This window comes from Lutjanus erythropterus, chromosome 10, assembly GCF_056507025.1.
Source record: "Lutjanus erythropterus isolate fLutEry1 chromosome 10, fLutEry1.hap2, whole genome shotgun sequence".
NCBI classification, from domain to species: Eukaryota; Metazoa; Chordata; class Actinopteri; order Lutjaniformes; family Lutjanidae; genus Lutjanus; species Lutjanus erythropterus.
In genome coordinates, this window is record NC_139326.1 from 34,268,378 (window position 1) to 34,280,431 (window position 12,054).

Here is a 12,054-nt window from a genome sequence, read left to right on the forward strand (position 1 = left end):
GTTTATAACTTCATGAAAAGTGAAGATCACTCTGATCTCTCAGGTCCAACAGGCTACATTAAAGCCCCTATAGCTCCAGAACGTGATCTTAATGTAAAGTGTGTGTGTGTGTGTTGGTGTGTGAACTACAGGGCAAAATTGAGGAGCCGCATGAGTGAATTCGTGTCTCCCTAGAGGGTGGAGGCTTTCTGCAAAAGCTTGCAGGTTTCCCCTCATCCTCTGTTGTCCCTGCGTCAAATGATGCGCCGGCGCCTTCACTATAAAAGCACCTGTCCTGGCCAGACTTCACTCGCATCTCACTTTCTCTCTCTCTCTCACACACACACTCACCCTCCTCACACACTCCTAAACTCCACACACACACTCAGAGCAGCGGGACCGGACCAGCTACAGGCACCATGAGTTACTCCAGCAGCGACATCTACAGCAGCAGCTCCTATCGGAAGATCTTCGGAGATGCCCCCCGCTCCGGCCGCGTCGGGATGGGCAGCAGCCCGTCCCGGCTGCACTCTGCCGGGTACCGCAGCAGCAGCCACCGTACCTACGGCTCCCCCTCCATGGTGTCCTCCGCCACCTTCCGCAGGACGGCGGCGCCCGGCCGCGTCTTCTCCTCCATGCCGGAATCCATGATGGACCTGACGCAGTCCACCGCGGTCACCAACGAGCTCAAGATCATCCGCACCAACGAGAAGGAGCAGCTGCAGGGCCTCAATGACCGCTTCGTGTCCTTCATCGAGAAGGTGCACCACCTGGAGCAGCAGAACAAGGTGCTGGAGGCGGAGGTCACCCTGCTGCGTCAGCGCAACAACGAGCCCTCGCGCCTCCACGAGCTCTACGAGCAGGAGATCCGCGAGCTGCGGGCGCGCGTGGAGGAGCTGACGCACGAGAAGAGCCAGATGCACGTGGACTGCGTGCAGATGAACGAGACGCTGGAACGCGTGCGGGAGAAGCTGGAGGAGGAGAACCGGCTGCGCGAGGAGGCGGAGAACGCCCTGAAGGGCTACCGGAAGGATGTGGACGACGCCACCCTGGCGCGCCTCGAGCTGGAGAAGAAAGTGGAGTCTCTGCTGGACGAGATCGCCTTCCTCAGGAAAGTCCACGAGGAGGAGCTGCAGGAGCTGCAGGCGTCCCTGCAGGCCACACAGGTACGAAACACGCCCCACTGGTCACCTGTGGGTCCGCACAGACACGGTACACACCCCACTCATCACCGCTTGTCACAGTGACACAAACACTAAGAAACAAGAATTAGAAAATATAATTTTTTAAATGTCATTTGGAATAATATGATGTGACTTTTTTTTGACACTCTATTTAGTGAAGTGAAAGACATCCAATAGATGATGTGTGGGTGATGCATGCTTGACTGGCGGGAAGAAGATTTTTTTAAATGTATGTTTATTATATCTAATCATTATTAATTTAATGGTGACACATTTTGTAAATAAATAAATAAATAAATACATATTTTTATATCATGATAATTTACATGAGTGAATCTGTAAGCTTTTCACGGACCTTCTGGCAGAGTGCCACGGACCTCCTGGGGGTCCCCGGACCCCTATTTGAGAACCACTGCTCTAATATTCCTCAATACCGGTGGCATTTTTTCAATGTTACGTCCACGCTTGTTTTACATGAAACCAACATGACTTTAATGTTTTGGACTGACTTTGCAGAGAACTTAGAAAACTTGAAGGGCAGCCGTTCCCTGTATTCCTTAATGACGTCACTAGACTTTAACATTCATATGAAAGCCCAACATATAACTTGTGACAAATGATCAATGCGACAGTAATAATACTTAAAATGCTACATTAATAATAAAAGTCAGGTCCGTTACAACTGTTTATAGGCTACTATTTATTTATTGGCACGTTTCTCGCATTCTATAAGCTGCCACAACGATAGTCTTATCATTCTAAACTATAAAAGCAGTATTTTGTTCAGCATTGTTTCTGTATTCACGACATACTGCGTCCTCTTAAGACTGCGCACTGGATAATTGATGGCACTGCAGTTCCGTTTCAGCACCACGCGCTCTCCCTCCCTCCTCCCGTCAAAAGGGTCTCGAGCGTCCCTGCAGCGCCCCGCGCGCTCGACACGCCCCCGTGCAAACTTAAAGACGTTTAAGCTGTGTTTCTCTTTTTTTCTTTTTTTTAAATAGCAAGTAATGGTCGACGCCATTTTGAACGAAGTATGGCGTTAAACTGTGTTCTCCGCTGGAACATAATGAGAAAGTATTATATAAGGGATGACTCTTAAAAATAGTGCAACAAGGTCATTACTTTAGGGCAGGTTATGCCATCAGGTAACTTTAGGTAATATTTTGAGGATAAAGACCTTATATAGCAACACCCTGACTCTATTTGACTTGAATGTAACAAAACTTAATTAGTATGATTGGTAACAGCTGTGTTCACACTACTGTTTTGTGTTACAGGGCTCCTGTGAAGAAAGTTAATTGTGATGTTTTTATTCAAGTAGGAATGAAATTATTTATTATTATTTATCCTACATTATTACTAAAGGTTAATCTCCATGAAGGAGGTGAGGAAAGACGGGGGGGAGGGAGGAGGGAGAAAATGCAGAGAAATAGCGCATAATCCAGGGGTGTGGTCATCCCAAAGGAGCAGCAGGCTGTGAAGTACACATGCAATTGTTTTCATGAAAACTTTGTCAAGCTATACTGTGCTAACAGCAGAACAACTATGCAGATACTAATACAGTTTAATAAAAAAGTTTTATGTCTTGCTCTGACAGCAAAAAACAGATGTTTTCATTAACAAAACCATCAATAATATCGATTCCTTTAGGCTACAAATATAGGACCTCCTTGAGGATTATCAACAGCAAATAGAGCTCATCATGTTGCAAATGGAGCAAACGATAAACAAGAAAAGCAATATGAGCTGCAGCAACTTCCACTGCAACTTCCAGCAGGAATCAATTCATTGAATATGCAGTAGTAGTATTGAGTAGTTAAGTCACGAGGTGGAGTGATGGTTGCCGGGTAGATTTCTCCAGGGTCTCCCCTCTCCCCTGCAGGGAATATTATTGCCATGTAAGCTATTGACAGCACAGCTTTCTTCAGCCGAGAAGCCTGAGTCAGCAGTCGATTCATCAGTCCTGCAGCAGCGGTCCACCTCACTGGACTGCAACTCAGCTCATCAACATCCTGCTGCTCACCTTATACATATATGTATGTGTCACCAGGACGAATACAGTTTAACTGTAGCACAGAAAAAGAGAAAAGGCAGTTTATATATGATATCATTTTATACAGTTGGATTGGTCACCAGCCTGCTTTTCTGACTTTCCCCTCCATTTCTTGACACACTATAAACAAGAGCTGCAACATGTATTCATGTAATTAATTGCCAACTATACTACTACTTGTAATACTACTATTTGATAATTGATTAAATGGTTTGACTCATTTTTTGAGAAGAAGTGTCCAAATTTTCTGATTTCAGCTTCTCAAATGGGGACTTTTTTGGGTTTGGGATTTTCTAACATTTTATAGACCCAACAACTAATCAGTTAATCAAGAAAATAATCGTCAGATGAAAATAATCATTAGTTGCAGCCCTATTTTAAACTTTAATTGCCCTTGTTGGAAAATTAGATTGTTTTATAATTTAGATCATACTTTTTACAATATTATTTACAGAGACCCAACAGGTCCCACCATGAGCAAGCACTATGGCTACAGTGAGGAAAAACTTCCTGTCAAGAGGCAAAAACCTTGAGCAGAACCAGGCTCTCTGCTTTGGCGGCTAAGTCAAAAAATGTTTTTCTGTTTTTCAGGTTTCCGTGGAGATGGACCTGAGCAAACCAGACCTGACGGCCGCCCTGAAGGACATCCGGGCTCAGTATGAGAACCTGTCGTCCAGGAACCAGGCCCAGGCCGAGGAGTGGTACCGCTCCAAGTTCGCCAGTGTGACCGAGGCGGCCGCCCGCAACCAGGACGCCATCAAGCACTCGAAGGAGGAGCTGAGCGAGTACCGCAGGCAGGTGCAGGCCCGCACCCTGGAGATCGAGGCCCTCAGGGGCCACAATGAGGCTCTGGAGAGGCAGATTGCGGAGATGGAGGACCGCCATAACAATGAAATCGGAGAGATGCAGGTAAGTAAATGATATAGGGTGGGGAGAATTTTGGATTGCTTTATTTTGTTTTACGATTTAATTAAGTGTTGTTGGGGTTGGAAACCTCTTTGGCAGGGAGACCTGTCCAAAAGTTGCACATCAAACAAACAAAACAAGCAACAGATGAAACAATACTGATAACAGTTAATAATACCAGCCATGTGTCTCATGAGGCTAAAAGTAGGGCCTTATAGAGACAATTAACAATGGGGCTTGAATTCTGCCAGAGAGATCAGACTCATTAATTTAAGTCTCATAGACACGCTGCATGGTGGACACTGATGAAGGACACCACCTGGGATGTGTAATTACAGGAGTGTGTTTTATGAATAACTTTAATATTAAAAATGAACACAGTCCTCGTTCAGTGTGACAACACAAAAGTGAAAGTCTCCACATGGACGTTTATCAGCAGATTTTCAACCTATCTCTACTTGAAACAGCATAACAAAATTATTAATATTTCATGATATGATTCTGTGTGTGTCTGTGTGTGTGTAGGACACCATTCAGCAGCTGGAGGCTGCCCTGCGCAGCACCAAAGGAGAGATGTCCCGTCACCTGCGTGAATACCAAGACCTGCTGAATGTCAAGATGGCTCTGGACATTGAGATTGCTGCCTACAGGTGGGCTACAACTAACCTCAAATTTAAGTGTTAGCTTTTATATTGTGCAATACATGGTCCCATCTATTTCTTATTTTAAATATTCATATGAAGAAAATAATTGTTATTATTGTATTTTGCATGTTGTTTCTCTCCTCATATATAAGCTCAGTGGATATTAACATACAAAACTCTACTATCTTGGTCCACAGAAACCTTAAAATCCACTGGATAAGGTCAACAACTTTCTTTGCTCTTTAGAGTTTGAAGTGAAGTTTTAAAGTTTTAAATTTCAGCAGAATCTCAACTTTTCAGCTGATATGATCTTTATAATAAGTAATATCAAAGTGTTTTGAAGAAACAGCCAGCACTTCAACAAGCTTCACTTCCACTCCAACATTCATTTTAAGCATTTTTAGAATCAAACTCCTCTGTGGTGTCTGGTGGCCTAATTTTTAAGATCCACCGTATGTCCCCAGTGTGACTGTGGTCAGGGACCACTGTGTCATGTCATACCGCTCTCTTTTTCCCACTGTCTCTATCTACACGGCATTAATTTGAATTTTATTTCATAAGTACAATGCAATTTAACATAGTTCCAACACAGAGCATGAAATTGATGTATTACACCAGAACAAGATACCACAATACACTCATATCGTTATTCTGCTATTTTCCCTTATTGGCATTTTTTGTCTAAGTATAGACATCCCTGTTTTCTTTCTCTCTCTTATGTATTTTTTTTTCTAATTCCTGCTGTCAAGGTCTTGTTCCAAAAATGGACTTTCCTTTGTGCTTGGTGATCTGCAATTTTGTTTTTGCATTATGTCAATAATTGACCAAAAAGAGAGAAAAAAAAGAGACCGCATTACACCTTAGTAATTGAGAGTAAAAGTAACTTAGAGTACAGTGAGCGTGAAATGGGTACAGCTCAGATCCAGAGTTGACAACCTGTTATGGAGAAATAAGAAATGTGCTTGCATGAATAATTTGATCGTCCCACTTTTTCAGGTAAATGGATCAGTTTTTTTTTTCACTGTAATAAAATAGATGAATGAAAGTGATACGATATAATCTAACTCAGCAACTGTGATCATGTTCTGGGCAAATCTACCAAAACAGACAGCAGAGGTGCTGTCACTGATACTCCACTGACAATTAGATCCCTCAGCAGAGACACACTGCGATAAAAATAGTAACCAAACCAGACTGGGGGACACGTCATCTCATGTCCTCTGTCTGTCTGTGCAGGAAGCTGCTGGAAGGCGAGGAGTGCCGCCTCAGCACCGTCGGCGGAGCCATGGTCCAGTCCGGCTACCCCGGCTTCTCCTACATGTCCGCCCGCAGCTACACCCTGGGAGCCTACAGGAAGTCCGGAGCCAAGCCCGAGGAGGAGGAAGAGGAGGCTGGGGAGGAGGGTGGCGAGGAGGAGGAGGGAGAGGAGGAGGGAGAGGAGGGCGAGGAGGGAGAAGAGGGAGAGGAGGGAGATGACCAGGAGGAGGAAGAGGGCGAGGGTGAGGGAGAGGGAGAGGAGGAAGAGGAGGAAGAGGAAGAGGAGGAGGAGAAGGAGAAGCCGAAAGAGAAGGAGGAGAAGGAGAAGAAGAAGGATAGCCCCACCGGCAAGAACAGCAAGAGCTAAACTGCTTGTGTCAACATCTTCGTCATTATCAATCAACACATTCCTCATCACACCAATCACATATATGGATCATGTTCACACTGTCACACACACACACACATACACATGGCTCTGCACACTCCAGATGCCTCACACACCTTCTGTGTTTTTCTGTCTCTGTTTGCTCTGTAACTCAGAAGTGATTAGTACAAACTTTACTAGATGGAGAACAAGGAGCTTTAGAAGGGAATAGATGGATTAGAAAGAAGAGTTCATTTACATACTCTAGGTGAGGAGAGACGTGCAGAAAGCTAGCATGATGTCACAACGTTTCTTAAGTTTGAAACAAGGGTTGATTTTTTTCTCATATCAGCAACAGTAAATGTGCCATTGATGATTAATAGTCACAGTAAGAGCAATCAAAACCTACCGTCAGCACATAAGATAAATGCACAGATCTTGGAGCATGAGTAACAGCCAGTCCAACTTTTACGGTGCTATTTGATTTTTACATATAAAAGTTGGGGAGTACTGTAAGTAACAAAAAGATTTTATCACAGACCAGAAGCTCTACCAGCTCATTCCTTAATGTGGGCTTTGTTGAACGGCGAGTCCAGTCCCACGTTTCCCACAGCAGGTGAATGCTTTTCCACTCCCCCTCTTTTCTTCCGCCCCACTTAGTTGTGCATCTCATCCCACCCACCACGACAAAATGAAATGTACCACTCACCATCAAAGCCCTCTTTCCATCTCTCTTTAATTCACTGCAGCGTCACAGCACGGCAATAAGAAAACATGTATATACAAATGTGTTGGGAGGGTGGGTGGTTAAAGGAGGAGTGCTGCAGCTTCTCATCGAGGAAGTGCATATATGGGAATGAAAAATATAGAGTTTAAATTGTTGCTATATATAATTATTTTGAGAATATGAATTACCCCCCTTTGATTGATTCATTTGTCATGAATTTATCAGCTATCTCTGTTTAATTGATATTTATCCGCAACTCAAAATCCTTTTTTCTTTCTTCTCATACAAATGTAGTGGTACTTTTGTTTAATTTTGCTGGATAAAGGAAACAGTGCAGGTGAGCGTGGCTGTCTGTGTCAGGCAGCTGATGATGACACTGACAGCCCTCAGCTCTGACTGAAAGTGGCAGGTGGGGCAGATGCCGCAGGGGTCATGGCTATATGGTACGGAGTCGCATATAAGGGCTATTTTCACCATAACCCCTTCTATCACTTTGCCCTAAATGGTTTAATTTCATTGTTCATCATTTCATTCCCCGCGCTTTTTCCTTTTTTTTTTTTTTTTTTGACAAATGAATCAACCGACGGGCATGAATGCATGGCCTGAATCTTGGAGCTTGAATATCTGCTGGATGGGATAGATTTTTGCTTGTTGTGTGTTTCAATTAAAAAACTTGCCTTAACCATGACTGAAAGTTAAAATAAAACATATTTTCACCTGCATCCCACTTGTTTCCGGGGAGGTTGAGGAGTGCTGACATTTTCCAGACCTCTGCTATACAACTGTGACTGTATGTGCTGCTATCTCATGCAGTGATATTCCTGTCAAAGCCAAATAAAGACATTTATTAACCAAACATTCACCATACCTCTGTGTCTTTAATGTCATGGAATAGGACTAAAATCTGTAACAAAAAATAAAAACACAAAATTACATTCTTCATTCTACTGATATAATATACATAGTACATTAAACAAGAGAGATTATAAATATGAAAATATTAGGGAAAATATTACAAATGTGAATATATAGCAATGAATTTATTTAATTAGAATAGCATTGTAGTGTTGAGCTAGGGTAGTCTGTATATTAAATGAATAAACAGGAAGGAAAATGTCTGTAGGAGTGGAATCTATTTGTATGCACACTGTTGCACAGATGTCAGGCAATAACAAATGATGCAGTTGCTAAAAGTGATGAAATATGATGAAATCCTGTATTCAATTATGAAGTCACATCTTTCCTCATAGAAAAATTGGTCTGGCCCCGTGACAGAACACACAACCCACTCACACATCACCCAAACACAGCAATGAATTACAGGTCTCAGGTAGTCCAAATCTTGTAGGTATGGTAGTACAGTTGGCTGAGATGTGGCTATGTCATGGGCCACATGTGGCTACCAGATCTGGACCACCTATGAACCGTAAGTCACTGTTGTATTTGGGCCGAGAGTAAGTGGGCTATGTGGACCACCACTGGGTCAGACCAGTTTACTATGTGGGCTCCTTTATAACCTGCAGTTGTCTATTATTGTTGTACCAAAACATCCCATGAAAAAAATTCAAAAGACACGCACATCCATAGGACCAGTGGGCTGAACCTGAACAGAGAAGATCTGTTCAAGGAATTTATTTGTGTGACATTTCGAGCTCCAGGCTCTTCCTCAGACTGTTTCTCATGCATACAGAGGCACCAGATCTTTTTATTCTAGTATTCTAAAGATATATAAGGTATAAGGTATTTACTTACTTTTTGAATATACATTGATGGGGTAAAGCCGAATACATCCCAATGGACAGAGCTGTACAATCACTAGGGCCATTTAGGTGGGGGCAGAGGAAGCACTGAACTCAGGCTGGTGTGGCCAGTGCCAGTGCTAATGCCACCCCAATGTGAGCAAACCGTGATGTCATCTATTAGTTCTTGGACTACCACTTTGAAGCCTCGTGTTCCACATTATGGAGGTTGCCATCTTGCTTTTTTGCAGGCAGCTCATGTGCAGTACCAACGAGAGCGTTGAGCTGTGGATGATGTACTGCAACTTGGATGATGCTTGGTTTTGGCTCATTGATTCAGCAGAAAATAATGGTAGCCTGACTGGTTGGGATCTTTCTCATATTCCAACTCAATAGTACACTGTCATGTTTCTGAAAACATTCCAAGCAAGAAATAGGTCATGTAGTAACAGAATCTGGATCCATTTGATCATCACTGTCTAATTTGACAAGTTTCATGAGCCCTGTGTGCTGCACTGGACAGACTCACTGGAAATGATTTGTTACTGTTTATAGTCTATTTATGGTTTATGGTCTATTTTATTCTAAAAGGGATCATAATTGATCAATTTAACATCATGCTGTATTGAGGAAGAGCTGAAACTAGCAATTGAGCCAGAAACTCATTAGGAAACTGTTTACTGAGGTCACACATTAAGTAGGGTCATTTTGCCATAACGGTACATACAGTCTGACTTCTTTTTGCAACCAGTGGCATCGCTCCCTGCTGGCCATTAGAAAGAAGGTTTAAGGCACTTCTGCATTAGCTTCACTTTTCAGGTGCGGAAGCTCCGCCCACAATTTAACATATGGTTAAAACTGAGGAAGTGCAAGGGGTAGTGCCTGTTGCTGCCACATGAGGGAAGACTGCTGGGGAGGGTCCTCATGCTGCTATTGGGTGGGGCCACTGTACTCGGTGGCATCACCTTAGAGGTCCCTTTTCCACCAAATTAGCTCTGGTTCTTGAAATGGGTCTGTTCAAGATCCTTGGAACCTTGGTGCTAGATAGTGAACCAGCCCACGTTTCCACCAGTTTAGAGCGGAACCATTATAATCAAGGATGTCATCAACAGAGGACGCTGTACACGCACAGCAACCTGTAGAATGTGACATGCCCACTTTGGTTCCCAAGGAAAACTATTTTTAGGTTTTCACTGGACACCAACTTTTTCGGGTTCCCAACCAATTTCTTTTTGGCAGCAATGCTCTGAATCAAAATTAGGTGTTTGAACCAAAATAAAGCTGGTTCCATGTTGTGGTCAAGTCATCACTGGGGTTGGGGCCTCCTTTAAAAGGTAAGACCAGGACCAATTCCAGGACCCTGAAACTAAACTTAACTTGAATTAAAAAATGGCTAGAACAGGTGAAAGTTACGTATCTTGCTCAAAGGGGTTCGACAGTATTTGTTATTCGAGCTGGTGTCCACTTTACTTTCACCCACACAGAAGTGACAGAAGCTGTCCACCTCCAGTCACGAGCCTGCCAGTCTCCTTATCCTTCAGGCTGCAGTCAGTACCTTCTCAACAATGGACGGAGCTGCATAACGTCTGCTGGGTGTTACTATCAGCTCATCTCAGCCTCCGCCTGCCTGCAGAGGTGAGAGATGAGGCCGGGTAAGATGGATGGCAGTTGCCAACACTGGCCCACCAGCACAGCTGTCAGCAGCAACAGCTTCATCACAACCTGAGACGGTTTGTTTCCCTGCTCACCGACATTTATTCCTCTGTGTGTGTATGTGTGTAGGAGGGAGAATCAGCACAGTGGCAAAAACATTATCTGCACTAACAGACAATCAATAAAACTGTCAGAAAAGCAGGGGGAAAGTAGCAAGGACAAATGGTTTGACTAAAGTATTAGATGAAAAGGAGCACACGTGAGTTTCAGGTAGAGGAAATGCAACGTGATACAATAAAGTAAAGGACAATACCTGCAAATGTCTTTCTGGATGTGCTCAGGACAATCAATAAGAAGTTGGACCCACCAGTCCATTTGTATCTGCAGAGAGTTTTAGGTGACTTTCCAAGTGTGATAAACTGTACGACTCCAGTCATTTTACATTACATTTCCTATAACTAAATGAAATAGAATATTATTAAAATAAAAGATGGTGGTGCTTTTTGTGAGCACATACAGCATTAAGTATGATGTTGAAGGAACAATTTAAGACTTTAGGAAGTATATTTATTTGGGGTCTTGCTGACAGTTTGATGTGATTTGAAAATCTCTATCAGTCTCATGTGTCCATTAAATATGAAGTTACAGCCTGCAGCTGGTTAGCTTAGCTTAGCATAAGGAAAGGACAGGCAAAACAGGTAGCCTGGCTCCATTCAAATGTAACAAATGTGGTTTTAAACTGGAGGGGCTTCCAGACTATTTCCTGGACTCTTGTCATCAACATGAATATGCCAGGCGAAGGTTAGAAATAATCCAGCACACAACCACCTGATTAACCAAAGTGTATGGTTTTACAGTTTGGTATTTGAGTGGATTTAGCCATGGACGGATTTTGCATGTCTTTGTAATAGCTGTGTGTGCCTTTGCAGTTGTTTTGTGTCTGTTTTGGTGGTTGTATGTATTTTTTTCAGTTTTGTAGGGGTTTTTAGGCCTGTTTGTGGTATTTTTGTGTCTCTTCACAGTATTGTTTTGTCTCCTTGTGGCAGTTTTTTTGTCTCTTTGCAGGACTTTTGCATCTCTTTGTGACAGTTTTGTCACTTCGTGGCACTCCTGTGCTTCACCGTGGTCATTTTGTGCTTACTTAAAATAGTCGCTCTGGACCAGAGGCCCCCAGACACCTTGGACCCCTGACAAACGTGCACATACTCCCTTCCAGTAATCCATTCATTGATTAAACAAACATGATACAACATAATTAGTGAGATTTCAAGGTACCGGTAGGTGGATTTTGTTACCTTTGGACAAAGCCAGGATAGCTGGTTACTGTTTCCAGTCTTTTTGCTACATGGCACGGCACAAGAGAGGTATTGATCTTCTCATCAATTGTAACTATTGGCAAGTAAAACAAGAACACATCAATGTTAAACTTGTTATTCAAAGATTGAGCTGTACACAGCTTTGTTCATAAGTGTCTATGGTATCAACTATGATGTTGAAATGCTCATAAATCCCACAGTTATATTCTACATTAATCTTTCATTT

At 43.0% G+C, this 12,054-nt stretch overlaps 1 protein-coding gene across 1 annotated transcript; it reads left to right on the top strand.

Moving 5' to 3' along the window:
* Nucleotides 1-342: 342 nt before the first annotated feature.
* neff1 (neuronal intermediate filament family member 1) lies at nt 343-7,349 on the top strand. The gene is made up of 4 exons (XM_084729120.1): nt 343-1,145; nt 3,811-4,128; nt 4,651-4,775; nt 6,006-7,349. Exons 1-4 carry the CDS (start codon nt 399-401, stop codon nt 6,391-6,393), a joined length of 1,578 nt encoding a protein of 525 aa, XP_084585246.1. The 5' UTR covers nt 343-398; the 3' UTR covers nt 6,394-7,349.
* The last annotated feature ends 4,705 nt before the right edge of the window (nt 7,350-12,054 follow it).

Bases quoted from the DNA above. Each gene is read 5' to 3' on its own strand.
- neff1 (XM_084729120.1), top strand. From the start codon at position 399: ATGAGTTACTCCAGCAGCGACATCTACAGCAGCAGCTCCTATCGGAAG. The intron at 1,146-3,810 runs GTACGAAACACG...TCTGTTTTTCAG, and splicing joins CGTCCCTGCAGGCCACACAG to GTTTCCGTGGAGATGGACCT. The intron at 4,129-4,650 runs GTAAGTAAATGA...GTGTGTGTGTAG, and splicing joins ATGAAATCGGAGAGATGCAG to GACACCATTCAGCAGCTGGA.